This window comes from Juglans regia, chromosome 11 (assembly GCF_001411555.2).
Source record: "Juglans regia cultivar Chandler chromosome 11, Walnut 2.0, whole genome shotgun sequence".
NCBI lineage: Eukaryota > Viridiplantae > Streptophyta > Magnoliopsida > Fagales > Juglandaceae > Juglans > Juglans regia.
Window position 1 is genome coordinate 30,974,035 of NC_049911.1, and position 24,508 is coordinate 30,998,542.

The following is a 24,508-nucleotide window of genomic DNA, read 5'->3' on the forward strand; positions in this document are numbered from 1 at the left end:
GTGGTGTGGTCAAAGCAAGCCCCTTTGCATTATTGGGAAACATTGAGCTGGTTTTGTACTTAGCAGGACCTAAAAAAGAAGAGATAAAAAAAAAAAAAGCAAATTCAATAATGTAATGGCGCCACTTCCATATTGCAGACATCATTTCATGGAGTTTAATCATTAGCCCCTCCCAATTCCCTTCACTTCATTTTGCAAAATCTTCATTCCAATATGAGCCAAAAGGTTCAGTTTTGAAAAGTAACTTAACACTTTGGTTAGAGACAGAAAGCTGGCCCCCCCACCTTTTCTTTTTTCATTAATTGCCCATTTCTTCCACTAGCACGTCTAAAGAAGCAAAATCAAAATCTTACATCACCCTCCCCCCACAATTTCCTCCTTGTGCATGCAAAACTTTACATGTGACAAACGCATGAAGCGTTTTAGGTATCGGTCCAAGCAGCAAAAACAGGCAAGTGTGCCATGGAGATTGCACCCGGCCTCAACTGAGCTGTCGGGAACCAAGAACTAACACCGGCAGCAGGGCTGACAAACTTTGAACCTGAAGGTGGCTTCGCAAAGAGCATTGTGGAGCCGGTCTTATCCGGGCTAACCTCTCTTGAGCTGCTCAAACTAGTCACTAGAGAGGATGGATTGGAAAAATGGGTTCCAAGTTTGCCAGAGTTATCCACCATCGCCTGGCTTGAGTTCACTGAATCAACGCCAATCAGATCCTGTAGGGCCATTGAGAAAGAGGCATTTCTGTAGTTGACAGAACTCATAGTCTTCTGATGATGATCAAGTGATTCGACGCAGGCATTTGGTGTTTGCTGAGGGGATGGGTACAAAACCATCTTCCAATCTGGGCCGTTCCCATTGTCATTCTCGGGGTGATTTGTTTCTTCCCCAACGTTCTGCACTGAGGGGTTATAATCAATGGCTTCAGTTCTAGGCTCTGGATCTTTGTTTCGCCTAGCCAGTTCTCCAGCAAGTAGAGTACTGCTGGCCATGATCCTTTCAACATCATATCTGGTGATGTCGAAGTTAGTTACAGCATTTACCCCGCGAAACTTTATGGCAGCAACGTCATAAGCTTCGGCTGCTTCCTCTTGGGTGCCTGAAATGTAAGTAAAGGAAGAATATCAGGAAGGGCTTAGAATGTTGAATGTAGCCTTTAGTTATGAGGTTTAAGTTGAAAATCTTTTGTTCCCTTTATTATCTCAAGTGTGAGGAACAGCCTTAAAAAAGTTCATTGCTAGTCTCAAAGTAGCAATTCAGCCTTATAAAAGCATCGCTATTCACTAGAAGATGGGGGAAAAAAACAAACAAAGGGCGGAGGTGTCATCAAAACGAACACTTTTGCAATTCTTCAAAGTTATGAACACAACGAGAGCCAAATATAAAAATAAATCACCAAGGAAAAATGCTAATAATAAGGAAAATGGAAAAAGAAACTGCATCCGAGGAAATTAATAGATGCATGAACTTACTGAACGTCCCAAGATAAAGGTCCTTGTTCCCTGCAACCCTGCCAATCCGAGCTTGCCATCTACCATGCTGGTGATGCCTACAAAAGGACAAATGATAAGAAACACAAAAAACCAGAATTCTGGCTGGAATGAACCTTTTTTGCACAAAAAATCTAAAGAAAAACCTCGTGACGCCCCGGTACATTGAAGCTCCCCTGGAAAACCCACTGCTCTTCCTGCAAGTTAATGGAAAAGCTTGAGTATAAAGCCGGGAAAATAAGGCAGTAGAATACTACGATAACTAAGAATCATGCCTCCTCAAGTGAGCAACATATTCCTGCCGGCTCATGTTCTTCATTTCTTCCAATTCTACTTGATAGTTTTCCAACTGAGAAAAGAACAAGAGAATGGGATTTCAGCTACTAAACTTCAAAACAACCAGACCTTCGGGTTTAATCATACCGGGAAGTTAATATGGGTGGAAGGTCCCCAGTACTTAAGGGCAGCAAGATCGTAAGCTCTGGCTGCTTTCTCTTCCATATCGTAACCCCCTGAAGTTAATATGTGAAATTTATTTATTTCAAACAGTAAATAGATATTTCATACAAAATTCTTCTTTATTTCGTTCTAAGCCGGAAAAACAGCGTACCCAGATAAACTGAAATGAGCATTATTTGATTGGAAATGGCATCCCCAAGAGGCGTGAACATGGCAAGTAAGAATTAAGGGCAGATGTCAGAGCGTCAACACGAAATGGACAAAAATTTCCGCAAGAATACTTCCAAACAACGATTGTGAATGGCTATTTTCAATTCCACTAACCTTGCCTTCCTTTCCTGGTTTGTCCTTCCTTTTTGCAACTGTTATCCCAAAGATGGGCCTCATATCTACCAGTCCACCTGTGCCTGGTGGAGGTAAACCGACATGGGTTAATTGGTATTCAGAGAGCAAACTAGATTAGAACTGAACAGACATCGAAAACAAGAACCACGCAAGATAGAGGAACGACTAATGAACTAGAGATTTAGAAATCTCACAAAATAAGTTAACTCGCAGTTAATCAAATAAAATCATAACGGAGAACATTGAAGAAACTGAATGGAGCAAGGGAAGCATGAACTAACCTTGTAACACCTCGATACTGTGACGTCCTTTGACCAAATGTATCTATGGACTTCCTATGTACAGGCTGCTTTTGAGCAACCTTTCCAGGACCTCTCTTTCTTGTTTCCAAAGCACCACATTCTAATCCATTAGGTGATATTTGCCTTGCAGCTGTAACACAGCTGGACTGAGAACCGGGGCTCATGGACAAACTTAGAGACTGTAAATCCCCACAACCCATTGCACCAACAGACCCAGAAGCTCCACCATCATCAACCATGTTGTTACCCATCTGCTGCCCCAGGGAATGATGTGCAGAGTACTGCCTAGACACCCAATTTTTCAGGCAAGGTATCCCATCCTCTGAGATTTGAGGGATTTGGGAATCACAATCGGAAATATGGGTCTCCTTAGATTCTTGCTCTAAGTGTTGTTGATAAATCCCATGGCACGGAAGCCCAGTATAATATTGGTGACTTTGAACTGGAATCTGTTGGTCTTGTTGCCTGAAGGGCTCTTGAAGAAGGTCCAGGGAATGTTCCCTGCTGGTTTCGGCCTCGGCATTTTGGTTATAATAGATGCTATCTAAGCTAAGAGCCATTGCTTCTCTTTCATGACTTCCATACTCGTGGGTTCCCATGCTTGCACCGCCCAGAAAGTCCTCCAATTTCGGAGACGGACTTGACACCATCCCTTAATACAGAAATATGAGAGAAATAAATTTTTTATTTTAAAGAAACATTTTTATACACAGAATGGAGGTAAATAGGAAAATAAACATAAGCGAACCTTCTGGTTGTGATCTAGTGAGAGCTTCCATGATACAGAGAGACCCATCCGACTTGAGTGGCATTACGGACAAAGGGGAGTGAAAACCACCATTTTCTCCGACTACATAACAGATTCCAGAGCTGTTAAGGTGTGAGGAAAGATAGTAGCCAGTAGGGATAGAACCGGAAACGGCAGCAGAAGAAGCCTGGCCTTGATGATGGTACTGATGCTGATGATGCTGGGGGTCAGTAGTAACCTCCATTTTCATTTGGGGTGAGAGAGAGAACCCCAACCAGTTATTATTGCTCCCGTTATTATCATGCATGGACTTCATCTTCTTCCCCTCTCTTTCTCTCTCTCTCTCCTTTTCTTTTTCACACTCACAGGTTCTTCTTATATCCTGCAGTAAGGCAACTCAATCATTGGCAAGCACCTAAACTAATCATAGCGAAATCTCTTGCCTCCCCTCTGAAACTTGGTTTTTTGTTCTATAGCTACAGGGCTCATGCGAAGAGCTTTATCCACCAGCCAAACTCTTCATTCTATGCACTCCCCACAAAATCTATCTCTCTCTAAAGAGAACAACAATATTGGTCTCTTTAAACTAAACAAAAAGAATGAACATTAGCAAACAATGCTGGGGAGCACCCCTTCATTCCATAGGGATCTGTGTATATGAGAAAGACCACGTCTTTTGCTTTTCCTCTCACCTCTCTTCTACTCTTTGCCTTTTTCTTAAACCCTACAAAAAACCCGGATCCAATATGACACCAGAACCCAGCTCCAACCCATAGAAACCACCGAGTATCTTAAATACACACATAATTCCTTATTACCCAGAAATTATTATCGACTTTTCTCTCTCCCTCTCTCTCTCTCTCTCTCTCTAAGGAAAGCCAGTCAGCTGAGTCTAGTGGATGAGCAATGGCCAAATAGAGTCAGATTGCCCAAAACCTGTTTGCTTTTATTTTTTACAGTCACAGAGCCTTAGATAGATTTGACGAGCCGGACATCTGCCCCATCCAGTCACTTCATACAGTACACAGCCTTCTGTGCCACTCTGCAACTCTAAAAAGGATCCAATTTTATTCTAATGTTTTATTTCTTCCTTTCTACTTTAAGACCCGTTTGATAATGAAATTGTTTTGGTTTAGTTTATCTCCTCTCTCGTTATTATAATTTTTTTTAAGTTTTTATATAAAATATAATAAATAATTTAATTTTTTCAAATTATAAAATAATAATAATATTAAAAAATAAAATTATAATAATAAACCGCAGCTAAAGACTTGCTACTGCTCGAATTTGGTTCCCAGCTTTCAATTCGAAAAACTAAAACAACGACAAACCTAGTGTCACGGCCCACTGCCACTTTATATGGGTCACAGCCCATCACCAACGTCTACTTGTTAAAAGAAGGATGTGCTATGTGGGTCATCTCCCTCTGATCTCTCCCCACCTTCCCCTTTAATTTTCTGACAGTGGGCTGTGACTGTCATCTATGATCTTTTAGGGTGACTAAAAAACAAAAAAATGAATGTAGTAGCTTGTCGAAATGGGAGATTAATTTTTATTTTATTTTCATCAAATCACTATTTTCGCTACTTTATTGCCTTTTTTTCCACAAGTCTTGTACGTAGGTAGATATAGATCGGATTGGAAGAACCAGCAGACACGTAGAAATTACGTTTTCTTAATTTTAAGATTAAAAAATGAATCCCTCCAAACAAAATATTTCCACGAACTGTTCTGTTCTTCATGTTTTTACTATTTGCAGGCAGCAGGACCACTTTAAGCCCCCTGGTTCAAAATGGAATGGGGGCTCTTTTTAATTTTATTTTCCAAGCAGTTCAAAATTCCACCTTTTTTTCCCTTTCCTTTCCTGAGCCAGCCTCCAAACTCCACCTTGAATCAACTGGAAACCAGCCAAGATCGATGTTGAATTTATAATATCCCCAAAAAAATAAAAAACGAAGGGCATTGCATTTGCTCCTTATGGTGAGTGAGAGATTTACCCCAGTCAGGGGAGACGGCCCACCATTTTTGCTGGACATTTCAGTGATACAGTAGACGAACTCATCAGTGACTACTGTTCTTTTAGAGGCAAAAAAACACTTAAAATCTGCCGTAGGATTTTGGGACCAGTGTGAAATAGTACCAATATGAATTATATTCGACCCATTCTTTTATTGAAATCTAAGCAATTAGTTAGTAACATTCTATTTACAACTTAATGCGATGTCTTTAAATTAAAAACTACAAGAGAAGGTGGTAAAGGTAATAAATTAAGTAAACAAAACCGCAATTTTGTCACATATTACGGTCTTTAAAGATGTCTTCTTTTACTAAAACGATAAAAAGAACAGAGACTCCATTAGCTTTTTAAGAGGAAGCGAAGGGATATGGTCAACAACTGCTTTCAGCCAAAAAGCAGGAGTGGGTCTTTGATAAACTTGAAATATTCCAGGAATGATGATGAAAAGGGCCCCCCTCCCCAGACAAGCTTTAGGTGGAAAATCTATTTTATTTTCTATCCTTAAATAGTGTTTTTTTTTTTCTCTCAATTTTATCGTGTTTTGATTACGTATGCCTGTTTATGCTTGATGCTGTTTTCTCTTCGCATGTTATTTCTCCAAGAAATTATTTTATAATGTTCATGTTGCAACTCTCAGACATGGTAGTTCGCACCCCTCAAGAAAGTGTTTTTTTTCCTTGACTTTTTGAGGTGGTTTTCGGAAATTCTTAACCATGTTTCAAGCTGGTACTTCTGTTGTTCTCACTAATTTATGTAGTTTTGTTTTCCTTTCTATTTAATGATAAAACTGATAAATTCATACTGTTTTTTTTTATTTTATTCGGAGAGGGGATCGAATTCAAGACCTCTATTTTGAAGATTTGGGTGTTATGTCATCGGATGATATAACTTTGGCATTAAAATGTGTCTAGTTTAACAAAGTTTGTCTGCCGCTCCATTCTTTAAACTGCTGTCCATGCATGCGTACCATTTTCAGTCACGACTAATAGAATATTCATATTTTTCATATTCTATTTATCGATTGTGTTTTTTCCGGTCAAATTTTGCCTTTTGCTATTGCTTCTCCTTTTTGCTGTACTTGGCAGGGGAGTTGTGAAATTATCTGCCAGGGTTTTGCTGAGTCTGGTTTCTTCTCGAGTTCCTTTTTATTTGAGTGGCAATTTAATGTTGCATGCAAATGTGCATGGAAGTCTTCACGGCGACAGAATTTCAAATGGGAATGATGGTGTTTTGAACCTTGAAAGGAAGACTTGAGTGTTTCGGAGGGAAAAAAGAAGATCTTGGGATCGTGCGTGTGGGTGCATAGAGGTGGGAGGATTTTGATTATTCTGCTTTCTTTTTCTCTTTTAATTACATAGCAATGATGAGTGAATCCACCAGCACTAGCACAGAGACCACTGAGTTTTTCTTCTTTTCCCCTTCCCACTTTTTATGATGATATTATGCATGGCCTTGGCAAGAAGCTAATCGGGGGTTGGTACGTGGTTCTTCTTTAATTTAACTTCTTCTGTATCCTTTAATTTGATCAGTCTCAGGTCTCAGGTCTGAATCTCGACAGTGATATATGGCTGTGTCTTGCAGACATGGATCAAGAAGTCCAAGAATTCCATTGGATAATAACATTGATTTTTAGTTATCGAAATTGAATGAGGTGAAAAAAAGGATGCCATCAGCTGTGGCTATCCATTCTACACAATTAAGGAAAGTTCATACACCATATGATTTTGATAAAGGGACTGTTTGTATTTTATTTATTTTTTTTAGAATGAAAATGAAAATGAAAGAACAAAAATGCATCTACTAATGTACCCAGTACAAGTCAAGATTATAATGAGATTAGAGCTAGTTTAGATACTGAGAATAGATAAAATGGTTTTAGATGAATTTAATAAAATATTGTTATAATATTATTTTTTAATATTATTATTATTTTGAGATTTAAAAAAATTGAATTATTTATTATGTTTTGTATATGAATTTTGGAAAATTACAATGATGAGATCAAATGGGTTAAAAATGTTTCTATATTCAAACAGAGACTAGATGGGATAATTTTTGAATAATAGTGAAATGATTTATAAATAATAATAAATTTATTTGAAATAATATGTTTTATGGGGTTTTGAGAAATGAGAGAGAAAAAGTTAAATTAAAATATTATTTTTATTTTAAAATTTGAAATTTGAAAAAGTTAAATTATTTTTTGTATTTTATTTGGAAGTTTAGAAAAACTATAATAAAAATATTATTTTTATTTTGAAATTTGAAATTTGAAAAAGTTAAATTATTTTTTGTATTTTATTTGGAAGTTTAGAAAAACTATAATGACTAGGTAATGATTAGATGAAAAAATTAAATATTTAAAATTGAAAAGTGTTTTTGTTGTTTGTACATTGAAAGGGTGGCCACCACTTCCAACTCTCGCTGAGAGCTATCGTTAGTTATAGGATCATTTTTTTTTCCTTTATTATACATGTATTTTTTAACAATTTTAAATATTTTTTTAAAAAATAAAAAAAAAATTACAATATTATTAAAAAATAATTATTTAATCATTAAGTAAAAAAATAAAAAATCACAATGTTAACTTCCAGCGATAAGAATAGTATTTTTTATATTAAAATGAATTGAGAGAAATTTACCGTCCAAACCAAATCTTATTATCGCGGAAAAAACTATAGAATTATACTGCAATGACTAAGACACCCCCCGACGTTTGATTATTTCATATTATATTAACAAACGAAATGATTAAAATACTTCATTCTGTACATGAAATGAATATTTAACTTGAAATGGAGACAATATCTATCCATGAAACTTAAGTACGAAAGACTTCTAAAACCAGATAATAGATGCATGATGCCTTTCAGGCTCTGGTGTTCATCATTTTCATGGTTGTGTCTTCTAAAGTACGTTTTATCTTCCGGCATAAGAAAATTTTTTTATGATATTAAAGTAGAAGTTCCCTCTAAATATAACGGCAAAAAATTTATCAGTCGGAAAGCTAGAGAATCAGAATCACTGTTTTGAGGAATAGCACAGTGAAAAGCAGTTATATTTAACTCATCCCATAAAAACATTATAAATGACTGCACTTCCATAATCCAACATCATTCTGCAATGTCTCTCTCAATTCCAACTTCCTTTTTAAGGTTTATTTAACCGCTATGCTTTTAAACTGAAGTATTTCTTTTCTGGAAATAATACAATTTGTAATTTGAGAGAAGTCTAGAGGTTGCCCAGCAATCTGAAAAGTAGATAAGAGGGAGTTAACAACTTCCCACTATTCCTTAGCATTGGAAGCCACATTGCCATGTTAGTATCATCCTCACTTTCTTTCCTTGTGGCGCCGATGAACAAAGGACAGACTGTTGGTCCAGTGTTAACATTAAGACTGCTCTTAACTGTGAGGCCCAGCCCACAGCGTCATAGACAGAGAGAGAATTAAATGAGGGAAGGAGTTATGAGAATCACGTGAGAACACTAAATCCAAACAAAATCTAGAGAAAGATCACGGAAATTGGCCATAATGGGGGGCCAACATAAAGAAAGAAAAGGGGATTAGGAGATCACTGGATGATGGGTACCCAACGGAGAAGGACAACTAGCTGTGAGTCTGTTTCACTCTTCAGTTTTTTGCTGTTTAAAATGCCTCTCTGTATCTCTCTCTTCATTAAGACTCACTTACACGCAGGAGATAGCCTTTTTAACCTCCATTTCGCTTACATCTCTCTCACCATTTTCTATTTGTCACCGGCCTCTCTCTTTCACACTCTCAGCCATGGATGACATGTCAAAATCTTACCCCATTTGTCATGTCACAATCACCTTACTCTCTCTCCCGCTCTCGCTTTTATTTATTTTTTCATGGATGGTTAACTTTTCTTTCATTTAGCTACTGCCTTTGGTATGGCTGAAGAGTGAAGAGTCCGCTAGTTTGTCACAATTGAAGCAAAGACCTATAAGATTAACAGAAATAAGTGGTGCAACTCTTTAAAAGCGCATTCAAGCATTAAGACAAATCAATATAATTAGCCACATCCTAAAACACCGCCCTATATTATTTTAGTTCCCAAAAGAATGAAAGATATTTAAAGCATGTAGTTGGAAGAATTCAAAGCCTAGATCTTCCTCCTTTAAAAGGGTTAGGTGGGCTCCTTGCTCAAATCATAATTCATGCTCTCGTCACCATTCTCTTAGATACGAGATTTGATTTCAACGTCTGATCCCCCCTGGCATAAGGCTTACAGCACTTCATCTTATTGCCTTCCCTATTTGCTTGGGTTATGGAACAAGTCTAGGATGGTTAGGATGTTTCTTTTTAAAGTATCGTGGGTTTTTAGGAGCAAACATGTTCTGACTTTGCCAGGAATGTGATGAAAAAGAAAGCCATTGATCTCGCATCCTCCACCTCTTTAGAAAAATCCTCTTTCACATGATGATCAGCTGTATGGCACACCTCTTTACCCGATGGATAAAAGTGTCGAACTACTTTATACAGGATAAATGTTTGAAAACTTTACCAAATGAAAACAATTCTGTATCACTGTGTCATTAATGCAGTTAAAGCAGCAGCAGCAGCAGCTGCTGCAGCAAAGTCTGCTAAAGCCAAATTGTACCATAAAATTCAATTTAAGCCGGTCAAAAAAATCTTGTACGTAGTTATTGATTTTTTTTTTTCTTTTTGTCTTTTCTTGTACTATATCCAGAATAAGGATTTGATCTCGGATTTTGGGACCTATCCTAAACATCACTGCAGATATCGAGATAATCACTCGACAATAATGTTATTATTTGGCGATCATCATAATAGCCATGATCCATCAAGGGTTAATGGTGGTCAACCTCCACCATGACTTTAATCAGCCGTGCCCAGAAAATACTGCTGACAAACTCGTGGTCTGTAGCATATCCTCGGCCTTCTGGGCTCATTGGAGAATAGGCAGCCGAGCGTTTTCTATTGTGACGGCTCTAGGTAGCCTGTTGACAAGACTGACCACTCCGATAACCCGGACTTCATTTTTTTTTTACCGTCACCTAGACTGGGGTTGTCCAATCACTTAGGGTAGGTTTGGGATGAGATGAGAATTTTGTATTTTGTTTTGAAGTTTAAAATATTAAGTTTTGGTATTATTATTGTTTTGAGATTTGAAAAAGGTGTATTGGGATTTGAAAAAGTTGAATTGTTTATTATATTTTGTATGGAAATTTAAAAAAGATGTAATGATGAAATGAGATGAGATGAGAATTTTGTGTTTTGATTTTGGCCCCAAACCTGCCCTTAGCATTGTAGATCACGTAAGAATAGTTATCGACTTCAGTAAGAACCTGTGTTTGGCTGCTCTGGTTTTATAGGAACAAGGACTTCCTCACCTTCAAACAGGGGCCAGACTTCCTAAGCCCTCGAGATTATTTTGCTCAAATATTCTTCCGAGATATTAATCAACGAAGAATATTTGCATATAAATAGAATTATTTCACTAAAAAAAGCTATGTATATTGTTTTGATTCATGCAAATAATTGTGTTTTTATTTTTTTAATAAAATTGCGGCCTTCCCCTGGAGTCATCAAGGAGTAGTAGTGCCCATAGAAGATTATTCATATTGTATTGAAAAAAAAAAAAAAAGGTTTAGCTCAGGTCCAGTCCCATAACAGGACATTGGGCCACGACTGTCTCACACCCGACAAGCCTTGTTTCAAAAGGTTCAACAAAAAGGCTTCCCCATCTCAGCAATGGAGCAATGGTCTCCCAAGCAAACATTATTATTGTCATTCCACGCAATGCTCTCATTTTTTTTCTCCTTTCTCCAATGGATATCTGATTTTACAGGGTGAGATTATACCAAAACGGCATTTTTGTATGGTTTGGACAATGGAAGTCCAAACCGAGGACCAAGGCGCCCCCATATATCACATATTCTGACCAATACATTCATGCCTGGCATGCCTTACAACCCTTCCTTTCCTCTCTATTATGATTTCCTTTTCAATTAACATAGGAATAAAAACCTGGTCTCTAATCACCATTATATCGTTTCCAATTCAATCTATTGTTCCTTAACCTACAATTTTGTTAAGAACTATGACAAACATCTTCATAGAACCACTCCCATCACTATGGTTGAGACCTAAATGACTATGTTTCAGTGTATTCAAATCAAAGGAGACGCACCCAAGTTCGTTCTCCAATATTAAATAGAGAAAGCAAAATTCGTTCAAGAAAACGGATGAGGGAAATTAGGTATAAGTGCACAACTGAATGCTCCGTGTGCTGTCCAAACAAGCTATTCAATTTCGTAAAACCTTCAACCTTATTACTTATTCCTTATATTGACACATCAGATGAAACCAATTTCTAAAAGGAGAGATCAAGCAAAAGTTATATCGTGGTACCTACTCAAGAAATCAAATTTTGAATTAGATACAGATCTAATCAAAGATATCACAACTGTTACATTTAAGCAGGTGAGTACAAGGAGTACGAGAACCATTGACAAAACTGATGTCTGCGTTGAGCATAAGATCGTACAGAAATAAATGAAACTGCTTTTATCATCACCACCTTCGTACCAATGATGTGAGCAACTGCAACAATAAAGAAATAGTTCTCTCTCAGGAATCCCTATGAGAGGGTATTTGAAAAGGGCAGTGCCAATTCCAAAGAAACAAGCAATCTAGGTCTAGTTTACTATAAACTGCAGTAACCACCATGGACTAGCAAAAGACTCGAAAAAACTATTTACTTGGCTTTCATAATTGAGAACATGAAGGTAGTAAACAACGTATAAAAACTTTTATCAATTCCTTTCAAGAGGAAACTGCTTTTATAATCACCACCTCCTTACTACCTGAGCAACCGCAACAACAAAGAAATGTCTCAATTAGGAATCCATATCACTGTGTATTTGAAAAGGGCAGCATCAATTCCTAAGAAACAAGCAAGAGGCGAATGCCATCTGGGTCTAGTTTTTAATATAAACTGCACTAACAACTATGGCCTAGCAAAAGACGGGAAAAAAAAACAGAATATTTACTTGGCTTTCAAAATAGATAACAAGATTGTCGGAAACAACAGGTAAAACTTTGATCATATCCTAGCAAGGTTCTTCCCTTTCCCAAGCACCATGCAGTTAACTGATGAGTACAAATTTAACAAGCTAATGGGGTTGTAATTTCTTACGCAGAAATTTACTCTTTTCCCAATGCAGTATCATCAACTGAACAGGACAATAATTCAACTCCTAAGCTCAATTTTCTTCCAAGGAAATAATCTTATCAACTTTTCAGCATACAGCGCACACTTTCGTATTGCGCAGGAAGATATTTCTTAGACAAGGCAAAAAAGCTATCACCATAATATATTATAAATTTCAATACACTGATTAAGCAGGGAAAAAAAAACTCCATACCTCAAACAACTCAAATGGGTTGCCACGACGATATACATCACTTGTCTTTCTCTTATCATTCGGAAGAATTTTGTACAATACTGCTCTCCATCCAATGAGTAAAACAGCAGTACTTCCCATTGTTACTGCTATAAAGTTATAAGGTGGAAAACGACCTGAGGTTGCCGCCCTTATAATTATCCCTAGCTGGCATTGATGTCCAACCAAAGCAGGGTTTTAACAGGTGTCTTGTTGGCTTAGTAATAAAAAAAAGAAAGTGCATGCTAGAAGTTATAGGTTGATCATGTGCTCGAAAGAATATAGCTTAAGGCCTATATGAGCCTGTGTGTGTTCAAATGCCAAATCCAAATAGTAAAAATTGCCCATTGAGATCACCATGAGATAACTACCATGTTTATTCATATTCCAGCAAGGGTGAGACCACACATTTATCTTCCTTTTTTAAGGAAAAATACACTTGACATCCTCAAACTATGAGTTGTCTTACACTTTGCATCCTAAACTACTAAAATCGACATGTTGCACATTTGAAGCATTTTAGCAGTTTGAGGTAGGGGTGGTACTCGTACGCTACAGGGCGAGGGGTGGGGTTTCCACCACTGGACCCCGCCCTGGTGCCGGGGGGCCGGCGGACCCCCGATACAAGAGTGAAGAATCCCACATTGCATAAGTGTGAGACTTGTATTGCCAAGGCAACCTATTAAAGGGCCACCCTACTACCACCCGCCCCCCCGGTGTTTTGCCCTGCGGGGGCGGGGCCCCGCTGCCCATCCCTAGTTTGAGAACACAACGTGTCAATTTCAGTAGTTTGGGGTGCAAAGTGTAAAATATAGATGGTAGTTGGTCGATGAGAAGTGTATTTTCTCATCATTTTTATTTTGTAAGAATGGGATTCAAATAAAAATATATTTCTCAGATCATTTTTGGGAGAAGGGAGGTAGTCTTTTCCACTGTCATTCCATAGGATATAAAGGAGTAGATCATGGAGAGGAATGATTCCTCTTCCTGTGAAATTCTAGAGGCTCACATTGCCACACATGTAGCCATCTGCACTGTACTAATTTCCACTCGATCAATTTCACTTGGTTATTAAGAGGACGCATAAATCACAAATGCAACCAATGATACTTCTAGTTCGGCTGCCACATTAGATATAACAAGGTAAGTGGGATGTTAATAATGCCATTGAGAAAGAAGCCTATAGAAGAGCTCAAGGAATCCAGAATTTAAGAGATTTGACTTTTCCCCGAGCAGAAACTTGCTTACCTATATTTTGTAGACAAAGAGCTTCCAACATCATCTGTCGATACATTTCTATTCTGTATTGCTTTTTCTATAAACCATCTAGAATTGACGAAGATTCTTATTACCAGTTAATCTGACAGGAAATTAAGAATTTCATATACTCTCCTCCTTCAGGGTATACGCCTTAATGATTTCCGGATGCAAACTAAACCACCAGACTTTTAAGTAGAACAGAAAAGAGGAGTACATGCACCGATTTAAAAAATAACAAGAAGAAGAAGAAAGCAGAAATCAAACTTCTAATACTAGCATTTTTCGGATCATTACTGGATAATGTAAACAGTTAAAAATTCTGGCATACAGAGATATGACAAGCACTTTCAGTGAAATATTTTAAAGACATGGAATAAGTTTAAAACGTAAAGAAAACTAAATAACATACGCAACTTACCGGAATTCCTAGGCCCCATGATTTAGCAGCCGCAAAGACGCCCTTTGAAAGACCATTCATTCCACGGCCATCCTCCGCATAACCTCCAAGGAAGTAAGCACTTAAAAACCACCCTGATAATCCAAATTGATTATTATTATTTTTATTTCCAGAACAAAGTGAATCATGTTCAATTCAAACAAACGAGAACAAAAAGTACCGGCAATAAAAGGGTCCGCTGTGCGCAGCGTCTCAGCGTCAAAGACAGAGAAGCCGTGACTGAACCTCCCAATTGCGGCGAACAAAAGCAAAGCCAGAACATCACCACCAGCAAGCAAAGCAACCCGACTGAGAAACATAACAAACCCAAAATCTTAGGTAATAAATCTCCCAATAAGGGGGAAAAGGCGAGAAGAATGAAATATCAGAGTTTTTGAAATTACAGTACCCCCATTTGTCTAAACGGGAAGAAGAAGAAGAAGTGGGTTTGTCAAACTGGATGACCCCCTCCAAAGGAACATTTTCCTCACCCACGAAAACAGTTTCTTGGTCATTTTGAAAAGGGGAAGGATTGGTGGAGGAGGAGGAGGAGGAGCTAGAGATATCTTGTTTGGTTGCGAGCGTGAGATTGACGAAGGGCCTGGGACTGAATTTGTGTCTGCGGTAGGAGAAGAGGAGAGGATTTGGTTTGCTGAAGTTGGGAATGGGAGGGGATGAGAGGGAACATCTCTTGGTCGATAGAGCTCCCCCTGGAGCTTGGCTTAGCACAAGCATTTCCTTTTTGCGTTTTTCTTTTTGGTGTTTTAACTTTTGTACAAGTACACTAGCAAATAAAAGGAAACCTTCGATGCTATCTAGGCTACTCCACCATAATTTTTAATTAAGAATATTTTTCATAATTTATAAATCTTTAATGTTAAATACTATTTAATTAATAAAATTAATTAAGCCCTAAAATAAATTGTAGAGAGAATTGGATTAACGATTTTTTTTATGAATTGGATAAAGAACAATATTTTTTCTCGGTTGTAAGTTCTTTTTTCAAATAGAAAGCGATTTTGCAACGCCTATACCATTCAAGTAGATGCTTAAAAACCTGATATCGAGAATTTAATTGGCAGATTGGAAACATTTAAATAGTCAGACAAATGATAAATCCTCCATGGTTCATTATTTTTATTTGAAAAATGCTTCTTGCAACCGGCATGTCCAACCGGTGGGAAATCACCACCTCATTAAATGAAACGCTGTGTTTTATTTTACATTGCAGTAAGCGGGAGAAAGAAAATAGGAGCAAGTCATAGAGGGAGAAAAAAAAAAAGTCAACTATCTCCATCTTCATCTTCATCTCTCTCCAGAAGTACCCACAACAGTAGAGCTAAAGGAGACCAAATGGACTTTCATACGGTGAAACATGAGAAAGACAGATTGCTTAAAACTGGATGAAATCGAGTCCACTCACACAATGACCGACGTCCTTTTCCTTCGATATGTGTTTCGGCATGGCTTCAGCACCATCTTTAATGAACCCCAGTGATATTTACGTGTTGATATGTGTTGAGGAGTTGGCACCTGCTGTAGCCGAACAACGCCGTAAGGGCCAGAGCATCATGTTTGAGCACAGTCCATAGCACCAAGAATCTTCCATAATGGGTGTGGCAGAATATTAGAATTGTGAAACTGATTCTTGTGGTCCCAGATTTGTGAAACTTGTGGTCCCCAAACTCTAGAATGTATTTCTGCTTTTTCATTATCTAAGTTGTATAAATAGGACCCAAAGGGTCACTGTATAGTGTGCACAAATTATACAAGAATACTCTGTAAAAATATTTTCTCAATGAGAACTTTTCTCAAACACTTGGTCCATATTCTGAAACTTCAACAATATGTAACATTGATACTGACGAAAACACTACAGTATGAATTTGCAGATCCAGAAAAGTAGGTGTTTTATGTCTGAGAGAGATAGAGAGAGAGAGAGCCCACCAGGAAATTATTGAAAAGCGGAGAGTGAAGTGCCTCTGAGGTAAATGTGAGAGAAAGAGAGTGTGAAATGCTTACGGTTTAAATTCTCCATGCGAGCTTTGCGAAATGCTTTCACTCAAGTTTTAAATATGAAACTTTTCTCAAATCTTCTTCCGAGGTTGAACTTATTCTCAGATATTTACAGTCCAATGAATTATCTTTTTTCCAAGATTTACTTTTCTCAAATTTCTTTCTTTTTTAATTGTTCTGATAGATGCTGATGTGATAGTTAGCCGGTTACACGCCGGTTACACGCACCGGTTGTACGTAGCAGTTTTGTTTTTATTTTAGGAGTTCGGGATTATATTTTAGGAGTAGCTGAGATGGGAGAGGAGTTCGGGGATTAATAAATGTTGTAGAGTTCATTTTGTATATTTATTGAACTTGAATGTTAATGAAAGTTTTACGGGGATATGAACAGTATAATAAACAGTTCAAAATATTCATTGTCCAATGTATTTCCCGTGAAAGCCGTATCGGCAATCGAACTTGAAATGATCTTTTTTTCTGACCTTCCAAGCCCTGGTTTTGCCAATTTGACTGCAATCAATGTCACAAGGTTTAGGGTGTAGTTAGTGATTTGGGTCATAAGCATGGTGTTTTAAATAGCAGCCCCGAGTCTTTCTCCTCGAGGCGGGGGGGACCAGACCAGCCAACTAACTTCAACTTCCGACTTTTCAAGGCTTCAACTTTATCCGATGACACAGCATCCGCTCCAGAAAAATTTAATTTATCGCCATCAAGATCCTCATGTTTTAAATACAATCAATTGAATTTAAAAACAAAAACAAAAAACAGGCTCGTTTAATAGCTTTACATTAATAATAGTAAAGAGCATACTAATCCTTTAAGTTATCGTTGTAACCTGACGGCTTTGTATATAGATGCTTCAGGGGTCGCTAATAAAGTATTGTTAGGTAGCTTATGCTTTGCTGAGATAACAAAAACAGACATTACTATCAATTCATTCTGGGATTTATGATCACCTAGAAACTCCACCTTAACTCAAGGGCCAAGGGTCGAAATAGATATGCAGTGTGTGAACCCCACACCATTTTTTTTCTCCAGCAAATAACATTAAATCTCAATACATAATGTAGGAATCATACCTTGTGTCTTTTATCTCACTCCAACCTAGAGTTCCTGCTTGAACTCTAAGAGACCCGATCCCTAATTCCGATAGGTAAATATAACTCAGACACCCGTTTAAGATTCATTCACCCAATGAAGTAAATAATAGACACAGAAAATGTCGTCTGATCCGGTGACTAATGGCATTCAAAAGGAAAACACTCTCCTCTTTATTTAGATTCTATAAGATAACCCTACTGGAATGGTCTAAATTTATTGTCAGAATCCTACCAAGGCCATATTTATACGGTATAAAAGATATAATGCTATATATGCCATAAAATATGCAGATAAAGAATGCAAGTAAATATAGTGACCAGCAAAAACCAATAAGCGTGCCACAAAATTGCATCAAACCCCAATACTCCCCATCATATGTTCATGGGGATAGCAGCATTTGAATAGGATGAGTTGTATTTTGACATTTTACATTATAATGCTTGAATAGAGTATGGACAGTACACAATTTGCATATTGATGAGACTCATTGATGGCGATTTATGAGGACTAGGTATGAGATTTTATTCAAATTTATAACAAAAGTGACTTGTCTGAACAAAATCTCTCTCTTTCTGGTATAATGAAAAATTAATCATGTTGAAATTCACATCAGGCTATTGATACTAAAAGTTGCTTCTCAATTGCCTTGCCTTTAAACCCTCACATCCAAATGCATCCTAAATTCAAGATACAGTTTATACTTCTAAGAATAGAGCAAAGAGAGATGAGAAGTTTAGATCCCAACTCATGTTTAGGAAACCCTGAAATGTAAAGCATCACTGAACTGGGTTTGATTCTACGTATAATGATCACAACTCCAACTGCAGATATGAACACCACAGATCAAAGACTGTAAATAAGAGCTTTTTTTCACCCTCAAGAAGGTGATGCAACTTAGGAAAGATACAACACGATGGAGTAAAAATCAGGACCCACACAGGCAACCCAAAAGAGGAATCCTATCCCCTTTTAACATTAGTAACACCTTGCACATGCATAACTGAGGCAGTTTTTCCTGCATGATCTTCTATAAGTAACAAAAACAAGTACAGAGCCAATAAAACTCATGCGCAAGAAGGATGTGTTTTGAAAGGATAATTAATGCTCTGCCATTTCCTTCTCTCTCTCTCTCTCTCACCACTTGTTCTTCTATGAGGGTCAAATACACAGACAGAACAAAAGATTAAAAGAGAATGCAAGTTCTTTGGATGCAACTTCTGCCAACTACTATTCTAGCATGTAATAAAAGGAGCAGCACAGAAAGAATGAATTTTGAAAGCCATTATATTACAGAAAACTTAATCCTGTACCAATGCATCATATAAGCTACACATGAAACACGGCAAGCAGCATGTCAAATGAAAGAATGATGGTGATCTACTTTCAACAAAAGGGAATGATAATTACCACCTAGCCCCACCAGCAAACAAGTTAAAAGGTGCAGAGAATTCAATAAGAATTAGCTACAATTACCGAGAGGGTTAGGCTCAAATCATCCATCCTGACTACTTTAGTTTCTCGCTAAAAGTAGCACCATCACTTCCCTTCAAACCTAAAGAATGCGTCCAACTTTACCCCTTCAACACAAAGTGGTGTAATATCAACTGGAACACGTTCATTGCCACCAAGAACCAGATTCAGTTTCCAATTCACTCTGTCCAACAATCCCATTGTACCCACCTGCAGCCATACCCATAACTCCAGCCCCACCACTCAAGTACCCAGCATAAATAGAACCACTGCTGTGAGGCAACGGGAACACCCTGCCAATGCTCCCCCTGGGGCCATACCAAGAACTTCTTGGGGCAAATGGAGCAACAGCAGAACCAATGCCACCAGATCCACCTGTAGGGTACCAACCACCATAAATGCCTGCTCCATAAAGAGAACCTCCACCACTGCTAAACCCAGGAAAAGGTGCATAACCTGGGAGAATCCAGTATCCGGGACTATAAGGAGGGTAATTGCCAGGAGGCCCTCCTCTACCCTCAATTCTCATGTTAAAACCATTGTCACTACCATTATTTGCCTCTTTTGGCACCGCCCTCTTGACCTCCACAAGCCTACCATTCAGCTCATGAAAGCTATTCTGCATAACATTCACCACAGCCTCCTCTGAATCAAAGGTGATAAAGCCAAAGCCCCTAGGCCGATGGGTTGTGCTGTCATGCATCACGACTACATCTGTTACCTTACCAAACCTCTCAAAGTAATTCTTAAACTCTTCCTCAGTTATACTAGCTGATAAACCCCCTACAAAAATCTTTTTAGTCCTAAACAGATTATCGCCATTGTCAGTACTACTACTCTTACTCAATCCCCTATTCTGTTGTTGGTTTTGATGCTGTTGTTGTTCACTCCGGGGTATTGCTTTTTTCACATCTACCTAAAAAGATCATGAAAAATTAACAGTAAATCAAACAACCAAGAAAATAGATGCAAATATCAAAGTGCTGTTTAGTTTCTACGAAGATGTACTGTAATAAAGGAGAGAAATCCTACAAACGAAAACAGAAAAGAACAATAGAAAAAAATGTCCTACTCCTTTGCACTAAACTGAAATCAATCACCCGGACTAAATCGGTTTGGGAGAGTATCTTAATTTCCAAGTGAAAAAAGCTTCACACTTTTGCGCTAAACTCTATTCCCGACTAATTAAGGTTGGAAGAGAGCACCTTATTTTCCAAAAAGAAAATCCGATTCTTTATATGTTACATTTTACTATACAAATTTAGCACTCTCAAATTTTAAGTTAGACTATAACAGTTACAACACCCGTAAAATTTACTAATTTCCCCAAGATTGTGATCGAAATTAACAGACGGGGATTAGCTGAAAACAGAGATTATGGGTAAAGCCAAAACAGAAACTTCGATTTATATATAGTATAGTTGTTCTAGTTTGACGGTTAATTGAAGAATTAGGTGGAAATTAAAGGCAGTAAAATGTAATTATTAAATTTGAAGAAGAAAATGGGAGATCTTATTTCGAACGATTTAAGAAGATGAGAAATTCGTAGTATCACTAACAAACTTTTTTCGTTTTTCGGCCACTAGCAGGCCCTTGTAAAATGTGAATAAAAAAACTTAACGGAGCCTACAGAATTATTCGAATGCGTTCGAAATTATACCTATTTTCTCAGCAAACAAACAGGGTATAAACATTAAAATGTTTCAAATCTTCTCTAAAGACAAAGGCTAACAACAAAATAGAATGAACTTGCCGTCTTTCCCAGAATAACATGGGTATCATGAAGGGCTTTATCAGCTGCAGATGATTCAGAGAACCAAACGAATCCAAACCCTCTGGGATTCTTGGTGATCCGGTCCTTCGCTATGGAGCAGCCCAATACGGTGCCGTATTTGCCGAAATGTTTTTTCAGAGTGTCTTCGCTAGTCACCCGAGAGATTCCTCCGACGAAGAGCTTCGCTTCATCAGAGTCCATTGATCAGCTCCCAAGCTCGAGAACTGAAAAACCCTAAAACCCTAGGAAAAAAAAAAGGAGTCTAATAAAGCTACCTAGGGCTTGTTCGAAACCACAGGCATAGTCAACGCAAAAGTTAACTGGAACCAGGAGTCTACGCGAACTTAGTACTTTCAGAATGGACTCTGGCTCACATGCATATATAGAAACAAGTTACAAGGGGCCAGCCCAGCCTATACCAAAAGCGAGCCTGGGTTCATCGTCCACATGGGCCAAAGGCCACATCCTGCTGTGCTAGGCTATTCTTTTTTCTAGGGCCCAAGTGGATTAGAACAAAAAACTGGGTTTGAATTTAGGCCCATTGAGAATCCATCTCAGGTTAGGTTGACATGATGAATTGAAATAATTATTTGTTCTCTCCGCTTGAGAAAAATAAATAAAACTTACTCAAGCCACAAAGGCCAGCAAATATCAGGACCCTTTATGCCATTTATATATACAAAATATATCTTATATTATATTCTCATTGCATATTCCTCGAATTATATTAATGTGATATCACTTATTCACTATTAAATTAATTCTTTTTTAAATATTAAATAATCAAAGATAAATGGTAACTATCGCATCGATTAAGTTACGTAGAAATGATATTATAGTATAGTATATAGTATTTTAATATATATATATATATTCATTTTGTGTAATTTAGATAACTATTTTTTAATTAAATCAAGCTATTTTAATCTCCTAGCTCCACTCCTCTTGTCTCTTGCTTGAGACCACTCGCTAGTCGCTAATTGTAAACCTAAAACCATTGTATTAACTTGAGTACTTGGTTTGTAAAACGCTTCTACCATTTTTCTCGAGTCATTAACAATTTAATGCATGCAAGCAGCTAGGCATAGAAAGTCACAGCTTATATAGCCTAACAGGACCAGATCACAACGAGTGCATGCATGTACACTAGAATTACAGTTTGCTTTCTTTAGATTATCGATCGACACTCAACATGTGTGACGTTTTACTTGCATACATAAGACAGAAAATAATATCTAGGTCCAGAATGGAGCTTTCTCCAAACTACGAATATTCACCAACTCAAGTGAAATCATCTCTGATTACGTCGATGTTAATCATGGTTTATATTCCCTATTCTTAAACAACTAAACCCTGCAGTACTACCTCATGCTCAGGAATAAAAAAACAAAACCATCATGTAATTACAGTACCTTGCTAATATATACCCTAAAAAAAAAAATATATATATATATATATATATTGTTTTTTTCTAAATTTCTCGGTAAGTAAGATTGGATCAAGCAAGCTTGTGGAAAAAGCGAAAAAAAAAATAGGAAAAAAAAAACTGTCACATATATAGGTTGTGCAGAGAGGGATTCAATCCCAAGATCTCCTCACATGCTGGGTTGCAGCTCAATGCTTAAAAAAGAAATATAAGTCATTAGTATAACCATATGCGTGCGAATATTCGATAATCGTGCATACAATTAGCTATGATCTCAAAGATATGTGAACATAAGAATCCCCATTAATCATTTAACTAATCAATCTTTCCATTTTTTTTTTAATCTTTGCATGTGACATATGTTTTGATTAATTCAAGTTGTTGGATGGATGAGATCAGAAAGCATTAAACAAATGTGTTGAATAATGTATACAAATTACGTAGAATCATGAGGTATTAACCTAACGATTGATTAGGAATTGATTTAAGAGCTTTTGCTACAAGCGCTTCATCAACTTGTTAATTATTGGGAATGGCGCCCACCATTGACACGCGCTCAAGCTCTGTGCCATAAAGACAAACTTTGCTTTTCACTGTCTTGAGGAAGGTGCCCCAAAATATAAATCAAACCAAGTGCTCCCAGACAAGAGGGATTTCTGGTTAAGTTTAAAAAGATGATGATGATGATGATGATGTGAGAAAGCATCTTGTGGTGTCTTAAACAGTGAAAAAAACCTTCTAGGGTTTACCAAACTCATACGCATTTAATATCTCATGTATTGTCCTCTCGTTGCGAAAACCATCACATATAAGACTCAAAGCTCTTTAATCCGTCACGTACGTAGGATTTATTTATTTATTTGTGGGGTTCTGAGCCGTTGCTATACGGCAAAAGGCAATGCTTAATGGATGCCATGAGTGGAGCCCAAACTCCAACTAATTAATTTAAAACCTTCCTTAATTTAAAATATAAAAGTCTATTGCAAAAGTATCTGTTAATTTGTTGGAGCCCGCATCCTCGACCTAGAAAAGCTAGCTAGGTTCGGCTTCGCTGGTCTTGAAAGTTATTAACGGCATTTGCCCATCACAAATTTACAGTCACTGGCATCCCCAGGTTGGATTCCTCGGGAAGACAACATGGCAAAGGAAAACATAATACCCGTTTCAATTTTTTGGTTTTTTTTTTTAAAGCAAAAAAGAAAAGCTATTTCTTAAAACATAGATGTATGTTTGGCAGAAATGAAGTTCGACAAAAACAATCTAAGCAAGATAGGTATTCAAGAGTAATGTTTCACGTAAATATTATATAATCATTCAATAATTATGTATTACTTACGCAACTCACTGCAATTGAATTGCGCGATTGGATATGGTGAGTCGGTCGGCCACACAGATCCCCCGCTTTTTCCCCCCCACGAGCATAGGCTATGCTGTACTTCAAGCAATCCAATAATTACGCAACGTATCCTTTTAAACCAAAGACTACCCCTCTCTAGGTTATCGGATTAATGGTGGTTCCAACTTCCAACCGTCGTTTTCCAAAAACAGAGACCATGGCGAGAAGATTGAACAAATGTCAATTAAAGTGGCACATACTATATATATGACATTTAATGTCCCCTGATGTGATAGTCTATACGATATAGTTTATCACGTAAGAAATTAAATTGAAATTAATGGCACCATTAAATTGATGTGATAGACTATAAGAACAGTATAAAAAACAGTTTTTCAAAGATTTTAAATTTTAATTCGCTTATTTAATAATATTAATGAGATATAATTTATCAGATCATGCCATTGGTGCGTGTATATATATATATATTTATATATTTCTTGAAAAAGAAAATTCAAGAAAGACAGCCAAAAACCAACTTGTTGTCTCGAGGAGACACCCACCTTGATGCACCTACAGTCTACAGACCAGGACAAGGACAGACAGGCATGGTGGGTGGGTGGCTCTCTCCCTGAAGAATTTAATCCTTTTTTTTTTTTATTTAATCTTGACCAAGCAGAAAAGGTGATAAGACATGCCTTTGGGATTACACATTCTTCGGACTGGAAAACCCTATAAAAAAATAGAATCTTGTTTTTTTATGCTCGCATCGATACCCGTTGGTCATTATTGTTCTTTTACGATATTTTTTTAGAGGATCGATTCGCTGTACATGTCCAATAAATTAAATTAAACTAAACTATCCCTACACGATACATATCTTTGACCTACTTTTCTGCG

General features: G+C 37.4%; 3 protein-coding genes across 3 annotated transcripts; all 3 read right to left on the reverse strand.

Annotated features, from left to right (window-relative positions):
• Positions 1–257: 257 nt before the first annotated feature.
• On the reverse strand, positions 258–4,274 carry LOC108983297 (AP2-like ethylene-responsive transcription factor ANT). Its single transcript, XM_018954887.2, has 9 exons — positions 3,342–4,274; positions 2,573–3,245; positions 2,271–2,353; positions 2,098–2,106; positions 1,911–1,999; positions 1,763–1,836; positions 1,634–1,684; positions 1,470–1,546; positions 258–1,096 (listed from the first exon to the last, which is right to left on the reverse strand). The coding sequence occupies exons 1-9, from the start codon at positions 3,655–3,657 to the stop codon at positions 423–425; spliced, it is 2,046 nt and encodes a 681-aa protein (XP_018810432.1). The 5' UTR covers positions 3,658–4,274; the 3' UTR covers positions 258–422.
• Positions 4,275–11,632: 7,358 nt separating this feature from the next.
• Positions 11,633–15,266, reverse strand: LOC108983295. Its single transcript, XM_018954884.2, has 5 exons — positions 14,895–15,266; positions 14,667–14,794; positions 14,468–14,580; positions 12,772–12,957; positions 11,633–11,947 (listed from the first exon to the last, which is right to left on the reverse strand). The coding sequence occupies exons 1-5, from the start codon at positions 15,218–15,220 to the stop codon at positions 11,918–11,920; spliced, it is 783 nt and encodes a 260-aa protein (XP_018810429.2). The 5' UTR covers positions 15,221–15,266; the 3' UTR covers positions 11,633–11,917.
• Positions 15,267–18,686: 3,420 nt separating this feature from the next.
• On the reverse strand, positions 18,687–21,200 carry LOC108983296 (heterogeneous nuclear ribonucleoprotein 1-like). Its single transcript, XM_018954886.2, has 2 exons — positions 20,826–21,200; positions 18,687–19,988 (listed from the first exon to the last, which is right to left on the reverse strand). The coding sequence occupies exons 1-2, from the start codon at positions 21,045–21,047 to the stop codon at positions 19,218–19,220; spliced, it is 993 nt and encodes a 330-aa protein (XP_018810431.1). The 5' UTR covers positions 21,048–21,200; the 3' UTR covers positions 18,687–19,217.
• Between the last annotated feature and the right edge of the window lie 3,308 nt (positions 21,201–24,508).